The 20,860-nt window shown below is 43.2% G+C and overlaps 1 protein-coding gene across 10 annotated transcripts in view; it reads right to left on the bottom strand.

The window, feature by feature from the left end:
- The window catches only part of PITPNM2 (phosphatidylinositol transfer protein membrane associated 2), a 212,014-nt gene that overhangs the window by 60,011 nt on the left and 131,143 nt on the right, over positions 1-20,860 (bottom strand). For all 10 annotated transcript variants that reach the window (XM_054006344.1, XM_054006351.1, XM_054006348.1 and 7 more), the window contains 4 exons: positions 15,652-15,866; positions 14,530-14,651; positions 12,538-12,771; positions 2,320-2,649 (listed from right to left, as the gene is read on the bottom strand). In XM_054006344.1, coding sequence (XP_053862319.1) covers positions 2,320-2,649; positions 12,538-12,771; positions 14,530-14,651; positions 15,652-15,866 — 901 coding nt within the window. The remainder of the gene's footprint in view (positions 1-2,319; positions 2,650-12,537; positions 12,772-14,529; positions 14,652-15,651; positions 15,867-20,860) is intronic.

Raw genomic sequence — 20,860 nt, 5'->3', positions numbered from 1 at the left:
TCTCTATCAAGCATTCTTAAAACTACAATACCCACCTGCTGAAGTGAAAAAACAGATTGACAGAGCCAGACGAGTACCCAGAAGTCACCTCCTACAAGACAGGCCCAACAAAGAAAATAACAGAACACCACTAGCTGTCACCTTCAGCCCCCAACTAAAACCTCTCCAGCGCATCATCAGAGATCTACAACCTATCCTGAAAGATGATCCTCTACTCTCACAGTAGGAGACAGACCTGTCCTCGCTCACAGACAACCCCCCAACCTAAAGCAAATACTCACCAGCAACCACACATCACTGAACAAAAACACTGACCCAGGAACCTATCCTTGTAACAAAGCCCGATGCCAACTCTGTCCACATATCTATTCAAGTGACATCATCATAGGACCTAATCACATCAGCCATCCCATCAGGGGCTCGTTCACCTGCACATCTACCAATGTGATATATGCCATCATGTGCCAGCAATGCCCCTCTGCCATGTACATTGGCCAAACCGGACAGTCTCTACGCAAAAGAATTAATGGACACAAATCTGACATCAGGAATCATAATACTCAAAAACCAGTGGGAGAACACTTTAACCTGTCCGGCCATTTAATGACAGACCTGCGGGTGGCTATCTTACAACAGAAAAACTTCAAAAACAGACTCCAACGAGAGACTGCTGAGCTGGAATTGATATGCAAACTAGATACAATCAACTCAGGATTGAATAAGGACTGGGAATGGCTGAGCCATTACAAACATTGAATCTATCTCCCCTTGTAAGTATTCTCACACTTCTTATCAAACTGTCTGTACTGGGCTATGTTGATTATCACTTCAAAAGTTTTTTTCTCTTACTTAATTGGCCTCTCAGAGTTGGTAAGACAACTCCCACCTGTTCATGCTCTCTGTATGTGTGTATATATATCTCCTCAATATATGTTCCACTCTATATGCATCTGAAGAAGTGGGCTGTAGCCCACGAAAGCTTATGCTCTAATAAATTTGTTAGTCTCTAAGGTGCCACAAGTACTCCTGTTCTTTTTTGAAGACACCTAAAGTGGAGCACCCACAGGGACACTCCTTGAAGAAGAACTGTAGGTTGTCCAATGTGGTTTACTTCGCCCAACTACATCAAAGGGAGGAATTCTGGCCCCAAGAACTTCAATAGGCCACGTTTTCATCCTAGGATTTTACAGTGAGATAGCTACCCTACTGCAAAACACACAACTTTTTTGCTACTGTAAACCCTGCCACTGTCTTTGATGTGACTTGTGCCTGACGGAAACACTGACTAAAGATGTCACGAGTCATCTTTTCCAAAGAGTGGGTCAAGAAAATGAGGAGTGTACAGTAAAGGATACTTGAGAGAATGTGACTTCCTACTGCACAGGGGAGATTCCTGGGACTGAAGTGAGTCCTTCAATGAGGTTCATTGGAGCCTCTTGGACATTTTTTCCTGCATGGCATTTAAAAGGAAATACAAACATGATCCATGGTGGCATCTGATCTCCTTAGCCATGGATGATGGTTAGAGCACATTAACAGCAGCAAAATGCAACAGCTGTCATTCATCTCTCTCTTCACCGTCAGTGGTGACCTGCATTATTTTCCCAAAAGGCCAATTATGGTGCTTAGCTGTGCAAACTACATTGCAGCAGCCTGGGAGCCAACCCCCTCCTTAGAAATGAACGACAAGCAGTAACATTTATCGCTGATCAGGGAGGATTATGCCTGTCACTTTAACTGTATTTCAGAGAAATCCAAAGCAGGAGACATGGACTCTAACAATTAATCAGATCAAGGCCTATTCAGTGACTCTCTCTCTCTGCATCTAGCATTTCACATCAGACAGGCACATGTCCAGAGAGAGAACATCGCCTGAGGAATTAAACCTTATAAAAATGTCCATGTTACTAACAACATGGACTAATTCTTCCCTCCCCCCATGGTGCCCTGCTTGTTTTCTTTTGACAACAATCACTGCCACCAGCTCTCACTGCCTTTCCTCATTTCCCCTTTTTGTAATTTATTTAACTTCGACGGAATTCATGACAATGTCATTTCAGGAGCCGCTGTTGCAGCATGGGCATAACCCTCAACACAGCTCCACCAGAGGGGACTTTCACACCAAATGCACAGGCTAAAGAAGTGAGTCAGTTAGCTGGTAGCAAAAAATAAGCTCTGACCCATTGTATGGGATAGCCACTGAAGTGAGACATGATCACACTTACCCAGCGTGTTACATCAGCACACTTTATGCTTGAACCAAGGCAAGAGTTGTATGTTTTTTTCCCAACGCAATTAATCCCACTACAAACATCTCACCTCCTCTTTTTGAAGATCGCGAGGATTTGGAAGACGTGGACCATTGCTTGGTTATCCCTCTCCCAGACACGGCTTCACCAATATTACTAGCAGCATCTGCTGCGTCGACGGAGGACATGGCATTGCTTTCAGCATCATTCTTGCCTGGGGAGTCTTTGGCTCCGTGCTGCTCTGCCTCACTTTCACTGTAGCTGAACTGAGCCATCTTCTGAGCCAGCATCAGCTGTGCCTCCTTCTCGAGCTGCCGGATGTCCTCGATGGTGAGCCCGTACCATTCATCCTGCCAGCACCACGCCTGCCGGTGGGCTCTCACCATTACCTTCCGAAGGCCTGCAAAGCAACAACATGCCAGTGACCAGAAAAGCTAACACATGGCAGAAACTTTATTCATTTAGTAGAAGTCTCTAAATCATCACTGAGTTGATTTTAGTGGCATTAATTACACAGAGCTAACCAACCTGCCATAAAGGGGTCTCTGCTAGGAGGGATGTTACCAGCCATTTGAAAACTATACAGACTGGTCAGTTCACTAACCCCTGACCACAGTGGCCCACAGCTGACACTGCACAGACGTTCAATGGGCCAGAGTCTGGACCACTAAAGACAATGCAAGTTTTGCCACTGATTTAAATTGGGGATGGTTTCATATAATCCAAACCCAGAGCTGGATTTCATGACTGGCTCCTCTCTTTATATATATAATGAGCCTAACTAAAAAGCCAGACCCAGCTACAACTCACACTCTGAATTTTGGGAAGTTTGAAGTCTGGATCCAAATTGTGTAGGTCAGGTATATCCCTGGTCAAAGCTTTGCCTGGCTTCCTATCCAGGAGAGTTTCAAACGGTGCTATCAGGTTTTCCCATGAATATTGCATGCAGCTCTACTTGTGGGCAAAATAGAATAATGAATATGAGCTTCCAAACTAGTGGCACAGGAGGAGAGAGAGAAGGGGAAATAATACTTTATTTCACAACATACAGGCTCTTTTTACTGATGCATTAGAAACATCTAGTGGATAATGACATCATTTAGCATTTTACTCCAATGCATCACATTTCCGAAAGGGAGATCCTTCCAAACGTGAACAATATTTATGATTGTGCTCCAGAAACTTTCTTCCAAAGTTAAGCATGATGGCCACCATTACTAGGACATTAAACTTTAAAGCAGATGTCATTGTTTGGGATTTTCAATGAGGACTACTTAAAATCTCATGGTAGATCATGCCCTTAAACTGGTGATTATCTCTGATGGATGCACAGGACATACAAACAGCACATTCCAACTTTCAAGTCTTTTACAAACATTAACAAATTCATTCTCACAAACCCTTCAAATAAATAACATTATCCCCACTTTACATATTGGGAAACGGAGGCAGAGATGGGTTAAGGGACTTGCCCAAAACAACAGAGGTGAGATTGGAAGTCCAGAGTTACTGGCGCTTCGATTATTGTATCAAGTCCCCACATTCTGAGTGGGAATGAGACTACACAGGAAAGCGCTGCAGACAGTCCACCATTCCAATGAGGCCTCTGACCTAAGATCACTGGCCACAATTGTGCTTCTGACATAATGAGCCACAGAGAGGTCACTGAACTGCCCCAGGATTATTGAAGCCAATTAACAATTAATTAAGGGGGAAAAAAACAGTCAAGGCCATGGGTAAAGACTGGCTCTCTCAGCCCTACAGAGAATAGAGATGGGACAGACCTAGTAAAGCCATCCTCCACTCCCTCTGCTCCTGATGAAGGCAGAATTGCTCCCCACAGAATACAGTTTCTAGTTGTTTGTCTCAAGTGACATTCACAGCTTCCTTAAGAAAGATTTCTAAGAGTGTAGAATGGCTAACTACTATAATGATTTTCCAGATCTTCAGTCTAATGTTACTTTTGCTTAGTTATCTATCCTTTTGTAGCAGCCTAAATCATTCCTCTCCCTTCAGTTGCTTGCACCCTTTAATTATTTGTAACATGTTACCTGATACGTCTCCCCCCCCCACGTTCTGTGATTGTTTTTATACACATATTTGATTCTTTCTTTCCATATAAGTCATTCTCTCCAGCCATAGGCAGTGTTGTTGCTATTCATTCTGGTGAATTCTCTGTCAGATAATGGTGCTACAGTCAGTTTGCCAAGCACCATGAAGTCACTTATTGCCTCTGATAGAATGACTCAAGACAAGGCAGCGGTATATTGGGTCATTGGTTCCTGTGTCAGATCAGTCTGAGCTCACCGTATGCCCAGGCTATGTCTGCAAAATACAATGCTGTGTATCAATGTTGTGTGCGCGCTTGCCAGGCATCCAATGCTCTTTTTCAAAAGGTAATTTCATGCAACACATGCATGTCCTAGCCACTGCATTGTGACCTTTTGGGGCAGGGCAGCAGTGATTAGCATCTCAATTCTGTTCAAATTTCCCCCCACCCCTAGCCAATTTGATTTTGTTTCACCAATCAGATTATTTGTCATGGACTTGCTGGGGAACTCTTTAGCTATGGGTGTCACCTCCAATGCCTTTCCCAAGAACAGCTGGACATTCAGCAGCTATAAACAAGGCTTAAACTGCCAGTCACATATCCCCCTTTTTTTGAGGCTGAGAGTTTATAGCCAAGAAATTCTTTCACCAGTTTCCACTGTATTGTGCTCTGTTCTGCCACAGCTGTGGTTGAGATCTACTATGGGTTGGAACTGGAACCTTTTAGGACGGTGGCAGCACTCTGAAAACGGATTGCTTAACCGCCTTGAGAAAGGGTGAGTGCTTGGTCTGATCACAGTGACCCTTCCAGCTCCATCTCAATGTTGGAAACCTGCTGCCTCCACCTGCCCCTATTCCAGAACTCGGGAGGCTCGTTAGCCTGACGATCTCTGCTCACACTACTGAATACAGCCTGGATATAATAATGCCTCAATTGCTCTGCTTCTCTCAGAAACTCTCTGTGTAAAGGCTCAGACAGCTCTGATCACAGACCTTATTTTAATCATTAGGAGCAAGAAAATCACATGGGATAGTAAGCCAGACTCCTTTAATTCCTCTTCACCTCCCTGTCTCACTCCCCTTCCCTTAGATTATAGGAATTACATGTAAAACCCCCATCCCAACAACGAGAGAGCAGTCCTCCTCTTCTGTACTAGAACTGGATGAACAGTTTGGCTGGAGATCTAAATCACCTCTTCCTACAGCACTATTCTTTTGAAAATGACATCGCGGGCTCCCTGTTTATTGTGTATCTGTCATTCCAGACCAACAGTTTTCATTTAACCAGTAAATAAATGTTTTTTCTACCTGCCAGGCTGCAGACTCAACCTGGGACAGGACAATTAAGCTGGGCATGGCTCTCTCAGGCACAGGACAAGATCTGGAGGCAGTGTACAATTTGGCCTCCGGAAAGAATCTTTCTTGCTCTCCATGGTCTAAAGTTCTTACCTGGCCCCCACTGCCATAATATCTGAGCATATCACAAACATCACTGAATTTATCCTCAACACCCTTCTGCGGTAGAAAAATAATATTGTGGCAGCTTGAGCACTGTGGCACAGAGGGACCATGTAACCTTTCCGAAGTCACAAGGGAAGTCTGTGGCTCAACTGGGAATTGAACCCTGACTTTGAGTGTCTGTCCAGTGCCTTAACCACAAGACCATCCTCCCTGTGCACGAAGGGATTCCCAGTTCCACTACCAGATCCCAGGAGAACTTTCTGGGGCTGTCAGAACAAAAAGCATTTTACTTTTAAACTGGGCAAATGTGATCTAGAGTCAATAAGAGCAAACAACCATGGAACTCCATGATGCTATTTTTACAGAACAGAGCTGGAACAACAGACATTGCTGAGCAAACCACTATCACATGGTAATATGGGTCAGGGTCAGGTTTGCTGAACTAGATGGATGTAACCTTTACTGAATTGTTTTCTTTCACTTTTGACACTTTTAAGGTACATCTACACTGCAGTTGGCAGCATGTTTCCCAACTCAAGTAGGCTTACATGCACTAGCCTGGCTTGAGCTAATGCACTAAAATAACAGTGTAGCCAGGGGTAGCATGGTTGGGCTGCTTGGGCTAGCCTGTGAGTACGAACCCGCCTGGACCCCTAGGGGGTATGTACTTAAGAACGGCCCTACTGGGTCAGACTAAAGGTCCATCTAGCCCAGTATCCTGTCTGAAGACAGTGGCCAATCCTGGTGCCCCAGAAGGAATTAACAGAACAGGTAATCATCCAGTGATCCAACCCCTGCTGCCCATTCCCAGCTTCTGGCAAACAGAGGCTAAGGACACCATCCCTGGGTGGCTAACCCGAGCCACCACCATGTTAACCCCAGCTACACTGCTATTTTTAGAGCATGGGAGCAGGGCCGGCTCCAGGCACCAGCGTAGCAAGCAGGTACCTGGGGCGGCCAATGAAGAGGGGGGCAGCACGTCCGGCCATTTGGTGGCGGGGCCATCACTCCCTCTCGGAGCGAAGGACCTGCCGCCGAATTGCCACTGTAGAATAAAGCGGTGGTAGAGCTGCCGCCGATCACGGGTTTTTGTTTTTGTTTTGTTTTGGTGCTTGGGGCGGCAAAAATGCTAGAGCCGGCCCTGCATGGGAGCTTGATCCTGTCTAGTCAAGCTGGGAAGCACTCTCCCAGTCTCAATATAGACATATCCGTAGATTGGAATGCAACAGACTGGTCCAATAACATGAAGAAAAGCTAGTGCTACCATGTAGTCTCCCAAAGAGCTCTCTCTTTCTCATAAAAAAGACGAATAATAAGGGAGAATCAGAATTGATTTTCATCTTGAGAAATTTAGAGAGAACAAATTGTCACAAAGCCCTGGCTTGTCTCATTCCGGTTCTCACCTTCATTTATGGAATGAGCACAACCCTATTTGTCCTTATGCAGGCAAGACACCCACTAAAGTCAATGTGAATTCGGCCTATGAAAGAAATGCAGGAACAGTCTCTTTATGGATAAGCACCAAATACCTCTTCAGCCTACATACTAATAATAGTTAGTGTGGTTTTATTAACTCTCCAGGGAGTGCAACGTTTTGATTAAAACAAATAATATTGCCGTACTTTTGAGTGAAGAAAAGACTAGTATCTCTGTGTTGATTTAATTGTAATATTTTCCACTGTTTTAGGACAGATCATCCCTTGTGATTATCAGCAGGCGGTGGACGTTTAATCACTTGTCTTTCAAGCTTGTCATCCCAGCTAACTCTGTTACAGTCAAATTATAATAATACTTCTAGAATTCAACCAGTGTGGAGCCATTGGAGGGCTCTGTCTGTGGCTAAAGATCTCTCTTCATAGGTCAGGGTTTGCTTTTTCTATTTAAGTAAAACCACAAATACAATCCAAGTATAATATAAAAACACTGCAGAATCTAAGTATATCTGGGCAGTTGTTTTTACACACAAGAGTGACGCGTCCCAAGCATTTTATAACACACTTGCAATTTCCTGGCTGCAGATAAAGGACGTCTGATTTCCCTTGTGTGGGCACGTTATTTCCTTGATAGCCATAACAGATACCATAACCTTGTCCGAACAGTTCTAGTTGCTTGAACATTTCTGATAAAATGTAACCCTGAAGTTGTGTGTTTATTCCCCCCCCCCCCTCCCCGTTTCCCTTATTTAGGCTACTCACAAAGCAAAATGACATGGTTATGTCTGATCCTCCAGCTGCAATCTATTAAAACACAAGCTTAGCGGAGATGCCAACACTTGTACATATCAAGCTGTAAGGGCTGGCCAATATATGGGAGCCCTTCCATAGACTTAAATGGGCATTGGATAAGACATTACTAGATGAGTACTTTACAGAGAAAATTTAAGTGACACAAAACTTCTCAGAAAAATACGGACTTATCCAGAAAATTCTCAAGTTATCAGCACTAGCATACACATCATCTGCAATATATAGTCTTAAGATACGTCATCACTGATTTGTTTAAGAAAAACAAAAGAAATATAACCCATGTACAAAGGGTACCAACTGAGTGGGAATGGCAAAAATCCTAAACTTGTACAACATTGTGCACCATTAATGTAAACAAACTCTTTGGGGTTCAATCCAAAGCACATTCAATTAGCACAGCAGACTAGGGGCACGTCTTCACTACCCGCCGGGTAGCAATCGATCTATTGGGGATCGACTTATCGCGTCTAGAGAAGATGCGATAAAATCAAACCCAGATGGCTCTGCCGTCGACTCTGGAAATCCACCACGGCAAGAGGCGGAAGCGGAGTCGACGGCGGCGCAGCAGTGGTCGACTCACCGCTGTCCTCACAGCCAGGTAAGTCAACCTAAAATACGCAACTTCAGCTACGCTATTCACATAGCTGAAGTTGCGTATCTTAGGTCGACCCCCCCCCCCCCATAGTGTAGGTCTGAGTACAGTTTAAACCCTCCTACGAAATTGAGTTTACTTCTACATTGTGATTTTGCTATTACCAATTTGGCCTGAGACAACAAGCACATCCTCCAAACTGTTACCAGTACCAAGGGAACATATTAACACCAGGGAGACTCTCTCCTACATGGCAAGTATTGCATCCAGGGCTGTTAAGCAAGGCTATCCATCTCCCACAAATACCCAACTTTTAATTTCCACTCTTCATTCAATTTTCTGACTCTGCTTCAAAGACCTCTCCTATTTTATGCAACTTAAAGTTACTTCAGATCAAAGAGGCATAATTTATATCAATAAAACACAGCGGTAAGGAGCCTGAGTGGCAGACAATCAGATGATATGGCTCACTGCAACAGCTGGATTAACAAGAGACTGAATGAAGTCTTTTAGGAAATATACAAGAGCCATCTTTCCAAGAGACCACAATTTAACTTATGCAAAGCTCCTTTATGAAAAGGATTGGAAAGATTACATTTTTATTGCTAAATGTCAGTAAACGTCAATTTCACCCAACACAAGCAAACCAATGAACAATATTTCCATCGATAATCATCATATTTTACAGATAGGCAAAGAAAGAAAAATGCTGCTTGAGAAGTTATTAGCGTTTTGTTTAAGGATATTTATTTTGACTTGTGATGTTAACAATTTGTGTTTTAACAGTTATAAAGCTTTAATGTTTTGAATCTCAACATCCTCAGACATTAAACCATTGCTGTTTGGCCCCACACTACTGTCTGACACCTCCCATAATTTCACACAATGAAAATGTAAATTGATAAAAAATGCTTAAATATAAACATTGATACTATCAGTTGAAATCATGAAAAAAAAAACAATTCTGCCAATCCTATTTATGAACAATTGAAAGGGCCATATACTTCCTCTTCATTTTCCAGATAAAAAGGGCTCATTTTATTTTGTTGCCATGTTTTGTGACAGAGATGAAATTAACTCATTTCCCCAATATACTGAGGGGGTTTGCTATAGTGTAAGAGCCATCTATAGTACGGCCTGTCAGAGAGGAACAATTCGTCCACACCAGACTGAAAGACTGGCCAAGAGCCTCGGGTTATGGACAAAGTAAAACCAAAATGGCTCTAGCAGAGCACTCGATACCTGCTACTGAGGCTAGTGAATGGACTGTAACAGTGCTTCTGAGATAACTAATATGGAAAACACAGTATGATTACAAACAATGGGACCAATGCTAACTATTGTAAGCAGTACCACCGTCATTCTGTATGAGCGGGCAGAATCAAGTCAAAGAAGCTTTGCCAATAGGAAGGAACGACTGTGCAGATAACGTAGGAAAATGTAGTGTGAATAGAAGCTGGATGTCATTACTTAATGGAATCCAAGGGCTTTCAGTATATACATTTGAATTAGGACATTACATCTGGCATCTTCATTTCCATTTTAATGATTGTGTTTTAGTGTAATTACTAAAATCTTGGATTATCTATCCTTTTTCCCAGCACTCACACATATAATTTCTGAGACATCTGCTGGTTAGCATGCACACATTCACTGCCCTCTACTTCCCACCTTCTCTAAGCCAAGAATTTAGCACGTTTTTACACAGAATTTTAAAGTAAGCAAGAGCTGGGGTTTAGTACAGTTTTGTTTCAGGTAGCTGGGAACTCTTAAAAGAACACTGAAATTTGACTTAACACGAGGTACTTAACTGTAAGTGTCATTTACCACCTCTGCATTGCCTGGGTAGCCACTTGGCACTCAGCAGACTCCCACAGCTCTCTCCCAGCCTAGACTGGGCTCATTATAAAAACCTGTGGTGGATCCCCCAACTGAATTATCTTGCGCTAATGTAAGACTATCCCCAGTTGTTGCCCCAAACTGAGACCCAAAGCAAATTAAATTTCTGAGCCTCAATAAATGAATACATTTAAATGGTGAACTGTTTTCCAAAATCCTGTTTCTGTTTTTCCCCACCCACCCCCCACCCCCGTTTTTGGGAGCATCAGCACGTATGGGTTTGGGCAGAGATGGGAAGTTCCAAACTCCTGCAAGAAAGCCTGTTCTCACAAGGCATGATTTTGCAGACTCAAAGTTTTGGACAGTTTGGATAAGCAAATAAATTACAGGATGTTCACCCAAACTGAACCAAATCTCTAAACCTTTAAAGGCATCATGTCTTCGCTTCATCTAGCACAAACTGAAGTGCCTCCTACTCTATACAGACAAACTAATGAAGGGTCTAAAATTTGAGATCAGCTGTTGGAAGAAAAAGTGAGATATGTATTTTCCAAATGGTTTACCTTATTCCACCTACTCCCTATGGTGCATGTCCCAGTAATTGTCCCCAGCAGGCAAACCCAGGGAAATTCAATCCAATCAAAACTAGAGCAGTTGGAAAGCAAGGAGGGAAAATGACCCATCTGAAAGTGTACCTGCAAATGAGATACAACTGGAATGGCTCAGTAGCAGGTAGAGGCGGGTTTGTTTGATTGTTTTTGCATTAGCTTTGCAATTTTCTAATGCAGATGAGAGGTTAGAAAGCAGTGTTAATCAATATCAATGCGTTCACAATTCACTGTCAAAGTGCTAAAACTTGGCATTTGAGACCCTACAGTGACTGGAAACATCAGTAAAACCACAGAATCCCTACTAGAAAAAAGAAATTATGGGGCTGCACTGGCCATTTAGTTAGCACTGCAATTGATGACCAATAGCCTTATTTAACACGCATCAGTGCCATCACTCTGTACTTAATGATAATGCATCTAATCAGTACAACATTTCTAGATAATTGAATGTGCATGTTCTGAGCAAGCAACCTTCTAGGCCCCCTATGTAGTAGGGTCCCCTATAGCCTGGATTCTTGGGAAGGACACTTGGCAGATTTCACTGTTTTAAGGAACCATTTAATCTCTTTTCAGACCAGTCGTACATCCTGCCTATTGTGGCGTGGCGCAAAAACTGTCTCAATTATGTTACAGATTTTTTGCAAAGCCGAAGCACAAATTATTACCAACGCTGCTGCCATCGTCCCGCCATGCACAGCATCCATTTAGCTAGTCCTCTGACAAAAACACAAGCTGGCCTCCTTTAGAGGCACCGACGCAAGAATGCACATGCTAATCAGTGTGGTACCTTTACTGTAGCTGAGAATTGCACTGAACCACATTTAATTATAATCACAAGAGGACAGAGAGTCTTCAGTGGTGCATCATGGAGGACTGAGAGATTTGTGACTATGCAGAGCCACTGGCCAACCCTCCTCCCACTCAGAAGGGAAGCAAGGAGGCCTGAGAGAGAGAGCAGCTCTGAAAGTGTGGGGCAGAGTGGAGATTCCCCACCCCCCTCCACTGAGCCCTGTGGCAGGCTCCTCTGCAAGGCCCATTTACTTGCGTTTGGGAGGCACCTGAGGATTTGGCCCACTCTAAGGAAAACCAACAGACCTTTGAAAGTGTTGGTTAGATTTGTGACAGATTAATCCTTTTTTCAGAGGATTAAGGCCCTGCCCAACATTTTCCAGGATACAGCTATGACCAAACATGGTTAGGGTCCACACACAGTCTGACTGCAAACAACGGGAATGATGCTGAGTATTCTGGGCAGTCCCACAGCCATCCTGCATGGCCCTGTCAAAAATCTCTTTTAAGGGCATCTCTTATGTTATATGCACAGGATTCTGTGCCAAGTGTTAATCTGAGTAGCCCAGTGACCTCTTAAGGCATCCACACATGAAAACTGGGCACATACTGTTTATGTAACATGCTGCTGCACTCTGACTCAGAAATGCTAAAAACAATGTTAAAATTTTGACAGCACGTACAAGACTACAGTTACTCACCAACATCGTGGATAAATCTCTCGATTTTGGACTGCATCCCCCAGTATCTGAACTCCACTTTGCACAGTTTATATGCACACATGATGGGATATTTCCCAGGGTTGTTCTTGTACCCCTCAATCCAGTCCTCGGACAATGGCCCTCTTTTAGTCTTCACAGATTTATAAACCTTTGGATCCTCTTCTGACTTGTATTCATGTGGTGGGATAGGATCTTTAACAATATCAATAGGATCTAAAGGCAGAAAACACAACGTTTTTTAAAGGTTTTCTCTTTCTGCATAACTATAAAATAACACTTTTAAAAATCGCTTTGGTGTCTATCAGAAACATTAAAGCAATTTAGCTCCTTTGTATTTTCCCTTAAACAATTGATATTTAAACTGTTTATACAATTCTGCTAGACAGGGATGTTGACAATGCCTGGAGAACTCACGTGTACAGTCTTAGCAAATGGATATTTTGCCCAAAGATTTTGTAAACCGAGGGTATTTTGGCAGATCTGTTACATCTTTTCAGCTGTAAAAAGAGTTTTTGTATATTTCACCCTTCAGCTCCTCTCATGCCACCACAATGCTGTAGCTCTGCCTAAATTTAGAAGCTTACAATTCAACAGTTTTTTTCTAATAATATCATAGAACAGAGACTAGCCACTGAATGTGGTACCATTGCAGAACATCACAGTGATGTTACTGGTTTACTTCTCATTTGCTGATGTTGTGCTATGGACAATATGTAACCTGAATTTTCTTTCTTTGAAGTCTAAAAATTATTTAATGAATACTTTTGTGATAAGGGGGACCAAGCAACTGTAGCTGAACTAATGAATGCATCCTAAAAGGTCTGTAAATAATCCTGAGATCAGAAAACATTGTTAGAGGCATCTAAACTTCCATCTGAAGCGGTTATATATCTCAGTTATTCCCTCAGAATTGACAGGCCTTTCAATAAATTCTGTATGAAGGAAAATGACTCAAATCATTCTTATATAGAGTCAATTTAGTACATAAAGGCTGATCAGGAAGGTCTGACATTCAGTGATGAGAACACACTAATCCAGGCTGAAAATAACAAAAAATTTCAAGCCTACAGAAATTAAACACAGTAAAATTGCACCTTAGATACTATCTTTGCCCACTGATAGGCAGCATTTCAGGAGTTGCTAAGAAAAAAGGTACAGCAACCACTAGGTGTCCTTCTTCCCATCACTGGGATACTGTGCTTGCTAATCTCACAGTCCCTAAAAGAAGGCCAGGCAAAACTCAAATCAATCCATGAGAGTGTCAGTAGTTTCATAAGCAAGTGATGCTTTAATGGTGTGTAACTATAATAGCCAGCACTAACTCCAACACAATGGGTCTACTGCTTATCCCATAGGGACTGGCCAGGAGGAAATACAAGCGGCAGGAATCAGGATGACACTTGCCATTTTCGGCCTTTTCACAAAATGCCCCCTTTTGCCTTCTTCACATTGAAGTCCTTTGTAAGGCTCAATAAACTGATCTGCCCAAAAGGGTGCAAATGGGAATTTAATGCTGAAATGTTGGCCAGTGCTGAGATGGTACTGGGGAGAAAGGGGGAAGATCCTTCATATGAGGGTTTTGAAAGTTTAAACAGGAACAATGTTTTCCCATACAAAGAAAATGAATTATTATAAAATTATTTAAAAATAGCAATACTTTCCCCTTTGATAGCTCTATCTGGTATCTCAAAGCCCTTTAAGAAGGCTTAGTCCTCACAGAATCCAAATGAGGCAGGAAAGTATTAGCCCCATTTACAGTTGGAAAAATGGAGACAGATGGAAAAAATTAAGTGATTTGCCTAGCATCACACATAGTCTGCAGCAGGGCCAGGAACAGAGCTCCTAGTTACCAGTTCTTTTTTGTAACCATTAGACAATGCTTCTTCCCCTAAGAAAAATTACTATAAAAACTTCTGTGTCGCAATCAATAGGCAGGATAGAAGAAAAAGTGAGGGGAAAAGTGATATTCACCAAGAATTGTCTGTCTTTTTTCTGCAGGAGAAAGGTTGAATACATTGACATGATCCCCTGGATCGGCTTTATAATACGTTTCAATATCAATAGAGAATTTCTCCACAAAAGGACACGTATACCTGGAAGAGAAGAGTAATGAAGCTTAGACTAAAGCCTATTAGACTTGATGGAGGAGAGAAGTGCTTTCATAACAGACACCTAAATACCGGTTGCGAATCCAGGCCATTTCTCGCTCATGTTTTGCTTTAAATACCATTTAAGATGCAATCTGCATGTACAAAAAAGGAGCCAGTGATTTTGCTGTGTTAACATTTTGTTCTTAAGGCCAGAGCGTGGCCTCAGGACATGGTTTATATGGGAATGCTCGCTACACTAAGACTCCAAGACCACAGATTATCTCTGATATTAGGCTAAAAGTGACTACTGCCCATCACGCTAATATCTGAATGCCTTCCAAATACAGTGAATGGCAATGCCAAAGTCCCTAGGGGGACTCATGGAGTATTTGGCTCTTCCCTTTTGGGGATTAACCCTACACCTAGTAGAGTTTTTATTTATTTTTTTTAAATTAACAAATACATAATCAATAAAATAATCAGTAATAATAATAAAGCCCTCAGCATGTTAATATCTGAGAACCTCCAAAGTATCTATTATTTTTATTCTTAAATCTCTCTCTCTCCCACTTCTCCAACTCTCCAACCTAGAACAGGGTCGGGATGCAAATCCAATTTCATTTTTACTAGGCAGTGTTTGACATGCTGACCTTGCCATCTTCACATACATTTAAATATAATCTAAATTAACTATCAGATATTTGCAACAATTAGTGGAACATGCAGTGTGACACACAAGACTCTGTGTAAAACATTAATGATTTTCCACACTTTGGTGCACAACTGGGCTTACACTTTTAGACAATGGGCCAAATCCTGAAGTCCTCACACAGCCTGCTCACACAAATCTCTGAGGACTGAGTAAGGATTTCAGGACTTGGCGCCAATGTTTCCCTAAAGAATGTTCATGGAAACACAAGAGATGTCATTGTGACTCAGTCATGGCAAGTAAAGTGATATTCAGTTCCTTTCAAAATCTAGGGAGGGCTACATGGAATAGTACCTTGTCCTTGTGTAAGGATATGCATTCCATGACTCCTCTTCAACTCTTAAAGCTGCCTTTGGCAGGATAGACCGAAACCAACTGGGTATATGCATACCAATATGGTACACTTTATGGGTATACTGCCCAATGCCACCAGGTCCATCTGTGTATGGCCTATTCTCCAGGATCTCCACTCCACTGCCTTCTCCACATGTCTCTTCTCTGCTCTTTTTCTGAAAGGAAAAGACACCGTTTTTACTCATACACATTTTACATACCACTTGCTCAAAGCACATTAACATGAGAGATGGCATTTCCCCCTACATGAACTGACTGATATTCAACAACAGCCACTAACCACCAACACATAAGAATGGCCCTTCTGGGTCAGACAAAAAAGTCCATCTAGCCCAGTATCCTGTCTTCTGACAGTGACCAGTGCTAGGTGCCCCAGAGGGAATAAACAGAACAGGCAATCATCAAGTGATCCATCCCCTGTGTGACAGGGTCAGGCCAGATTGTTACAGGAGAGTGATAGAAGGCAGATATATTAGCCCCAGATTAAGTAGGTCTCTTTTCCCTGGGGAAGGTAACAGGGAAGGTTCCAGAACAATCAGGAACTTTCTGGAAACAATTAAGGCAGACAGGCGGATTAGAACACCTGCAGCCAATCAAGAAGCTGCTAGAATCAATTAAGGCAGGATAATCAGGGCACCTGGGTTTTAAAAAGGAGCTCACTTCAGCTTGTGGTGTGGGTGTAAGGAGCTGGGAGTGAGAGGATGTACTGCTAGAGGACTGAGGAGTATAAGCGTTAACAGACACCAAGAAGGTGGTCCTGTGGTGAGGATAAAGAAGGTGTTGGGAGGATGCCATGGGGAAGGAGCCCAGGGAATTGTAGCTGTTGTGCATCTGTTCCAGGAGGCACTCTAGACAGCTGCAGTCCACAGGGCCCTGGGCTGGAACCCAGAGCAGAGGGTGGGACTGGGTTTCCCCCAAACCTCCCAATTGACCTGGACTGTGGGTTCTACCAGTGGGGAAGGTCTCTGGGCTGTTCCCTAACCCACATGGTGAATCTCTGAGGCAAGAAAATCCACCAATAAGCACAGGACCCACCAAGATAGAGAAGGAACTTTGTCACACCTGTCACTCAGTCACAGTTTCTGACAAACAGAGGCTAGGGACACCATTCCTGCACAGAACTTCCTCACTGCAGAGTCACCCAATGGTCTCATATTACCACATGCTACCCCCAGAATCAGAGAGATTATAAAGGGAAGAGACCTACTGGGTCATCTTATTTATCCACTGACCAAAGCAGGTATGGTCTATTAGACACCGACTCAGGCCAAAACTCTAGTGCAGGACAGCCTGGGAACTGTGAAGAAGTTAAATCAAGATCCAAACCCAAATGTCACAGGCAACTCCCCTATATATATATATAATAGGCTGAATCAAAGCTTTGCATTCATAAACTCTGAAGTCTGGATTCAGATCTGAATTGATCAGACCACACCACATAACCTTTTACATTACCAGAAGTAGCAGGAATTGGGTTTTGCCTGCTTTGACATGTATTTTTGCAATGTTACATCAGAGTGACTAATCAACAAATATTAGCTGCAACATCACAATGCAATATATAGGCAGAAATATAGCATTTAGTGGCATTTTCCTTTAATGATCTGGCAAGAGACAACTCTTTAAGAACAGCCTGAAGACTACACTCTGATAATTAAGATATTTATAGAAAAAATATATTAAATTCGCCAGAATGCACACAGCACCCTCTGGCAGCTTCCATATCCCGGCTTATGTTGAGAACTGTCCCAAACCTTGGCAGCATTTCTTTAATAAGAAAACCTAAGTTCAATGCCTGCAAAGAAAGGCAGAGATGTCCAAAATGTTTGTGCACTTCTAACACACATGCTGCAGTGGGTAGGATAACGCAGGGACTTCAGTATTTCAGAACACCTGACACATTTTCTTTTTTTTGTTTTGTAAAGTGCATTGGAAAGGATAGCACTTTGGAAATTAACAAATTGGAATTAGTAGTACAAATTGACTGTAAAAGATACTGCAATACCCTTTCTTTTTGGCAGAAAAACAACATGAAAGGAAACATGGTTTAACAAAAAGTGATTAATAAGAAGCAGAAGATCAGAGTCTGTGTTTGAGGACAAAACAACCAGCAAAGAAGAGCTATTTACTTTCAAACCAATTCTCAAAGCATTTTAAATCTCCCCCTCTCCCCCCGATAAAAGACAAAAAAATCTAAATATAAAAATGTTTTGGGTCTTGTTTTTTGTAAATTGTGATATGCAGTTTAGATAAGCACATTGTAAAAATAATTTATAGAGAGAGCACTGAACTTGCTGTTCATTAAACACACATCCTCTTAAAACAAGTTACGGTCTTTCAGTGCTTATGTAAGCTGTGGCCAAGTCCTGTCCAAATATTTATGACAATAACATTCAATAATCTTGATGACCTGAACATTTTGTAATTTCATAACATAGCAGGTCTAAGAAAAGGCAGCAACCCAGCAGGCATGGTGAATGTGTCAGACAGAATAATAGTAGAGCATAGGGTGACCAGATGTCCCTATTTTATAGGGACAGTCCCGATATTTGGAGCTTTTTCTTCTATAGGTACCTATTACCCCCCACCCTGTCCCGATTTTTCCACACTTGATGTCTGGTCACCCTAGTAGAGCATCTGGTCTGAAGAGCTGATACAAATTATGGTGCCCTAGAGTTTCATTACATGGCAGTAATACATGGAAATCTGAAGAAGCAGGGGAAACATGGATGACATATTTAGTGCCAAATCACACCATGTAAAACCCTGCATTGGCTGCCTTGAGACCTACCACTAGAGATGATAAAGTCTCCAAGAACTCAGAATCAGATAACAGCTCCCTGCTCTCGGCTGAAACATGAAATAGCCTGAGTGAGCACCCTCAGTTCTCACTGAAATCAGCACCCAGGATCAAGCCTATTATAACTCACACAGAACAGTAACTGTGTGTGGAGATTTGCAGACAAACACTCGCATTGGATTTGGATACTGAAATGCTGATGATTTATGTGGCCTGTTTTTATAACCATAGCTGATACCAAGATGGGTGGGGGAAGGGGAAAGAAATCTAGGCTTTATTCTTGATAAAAGCATGTAATTCCATACACTTTATATCATGGCTATAATCGAGTTAAGTCTGAGCACAATATCTCCACTTTTGACTTTCTGCTAAAAGTTTCTCATGTCCCTTATCGTCTTTGAGAGAGCTATCCAGTGGGCCAACCACTTTGCTGGCCCAAGTTACAACCTTGGAGGCCCAACATCTGCATTTCTTACTCAGATGAGACTCCCATCGAATGGATCAGAAAGTTGTGCCGCAGTAAAGGATTGTCTATAGGTGCCCTGCACAGCAGGTCATTTTCTTTCATAAAATACCAACTGCCTACCATGGAGCAAGTTTGAGACAGGATGGAATCAGGCCCAGCTGTCATCATAGCAGAAGAGCTTTGCTTTCTCATATTGTATTTACTGTCTATATAAATGGCATGAACTTCTGCAGGGCTTGAACTGGGGGAAAAGCGGCTGTATTCTCCCAAGCTCCACCCACTAGGCAAGCCACAGTGACATGCCACTCACAGCCCATTGCACAGATATTCAAAATATGATCACGCAGGCTCCGCTGGGCTCCTCCCTTGCTGGGTTCAGAATCACCCTTGGGCAGGCTGGATTAAGGCAAAGCAGGCACAACTGGCATGTACCAAGGGCCCCAGCTCCCAGAGCATTTAAAGAGAGTTATGTTTCTAGTCCTCATGCTTACAGCTGCCGTTAGCCAGAAAGGAAGCCACCTGGCCCCACACCCACCAGCAGCACAGCCTTGTCCCTCACTGCTTGGAAGGCTGGGTAAGGGGCTGGTTGACAGAGGGCTTGCAGGTGCCTTGCTGGGCTCTGAAATATTTGCTCCCCCTTGGTGGGTCTCAAATGTACCCAACCTCTGCTCCTCCCCTCTGACATGGTGGCTCCATGGCTCAGATAGGGGCAGGGTGTGTGTGTGTGAATGGTGCTCCTCTCCCAAACACCAATCAATGAAATGAGACTCCACTCAGAGTACACTGTGCAGATCTGTGACCCTCCTTCTCCCCCCCTACTTACGTCAACAGCAGTGAAATAGCTAACAATGGTGACATTTAAAATAGCATCACCGGACATCTGAGTTGCTAGCCCACTGAGGCAAATGGGGCAGCCCCCACCTCCCAGAGCTACTGTTTCAGGCTTCCTGCAAACACAGGCAGGAATCAATGTCTCGGTTGAACTATGCTCATGTTTTCAGTATAGGTGAAGAAGAGTTCTCTGTGGCTCAAAAGCTTCTCTCTCACTAACAGAAGTTGGTCCCATAAATAGGATGACGATATTTCTTAAAGTAAAAACAGGACAGCCCAGGGTTCGCCCAAGCTGTCCTCCCCACTTCCCCCCGCCTCCCCCCAGTCTGGTGAAAGAGAAGATCTTGGACACTTCCCAGCCAACATCTTTCCTCATGTGAGCCCCAAACAGAACTCTGGTCACTGTGGAGATCAGGAAACTTTTCCCAACCCTTATTTTTTATTACAGGGCTTGGGGCGTACCACCCGAGCACCACACCGGCCGGAGGTGGTGGTCAGCTCTGAAGGCAGTGCTGCCCGCCCGCAGCCAATTTCTCTGCTTGCCTACTGGCGGGCAGCACTGCCTTCAGCTGACCCCTGGGCATCAGCCGCTGCGCTCTACTCTGCCTTGCAGCTGTGACAAATGCCCAGTTTTGGCAAAAAAGTAGGGACGGGCAGGACAGAGCTGAAAAAGCGGTCTGTCACAGCCAAAATGGGACGTAGGGTCACCCTACCCATAAAAGATATTACCTCACCCACCTTGTCGCTCTTAGGTTTTCAAGATTGTCTCCACCACTCTTAGGGTTAGAGACTCAGGCTATGGCTACACTACAGAGCGTGCAGCTGCGCCGCTGTAGCATTACTAGGGCAGATGCTTTAAGCCAACGGGCGAGAGCTCTCCCATCGACTTAATTATTCCAGCCCCCGCAAGCAGTGGTTGCCATGTCAGCGTGAGAAACTTTTCCGCGGACATAGCACTGTCCACGCTGATGCTTACGTTGCTGTAACTTACATAACTAAGGCGGGATGGCTTATTCACACCCCGAGCGACATAAGTTATACCCATGTAAGCT

Source organism: Malaclemys terrapin, chromosome 16 (genome assembly GCF_027887155.1).
Source record: "Malaclemys terrapin pileata isolate rMalTer1 chromosome 16, rMalTer1.hap1, whole genome shotgun sequence".
Classification (NCBI taxonomy): domain Eukaryota; kingdom Metazoa; phylum Chordata; order Testudines; family Emydidae; genus Malaclemys; species Malaclemys terrapin.
This window is presented reverse-complemented; position numbering and strand designations above follow the sequence as displayed.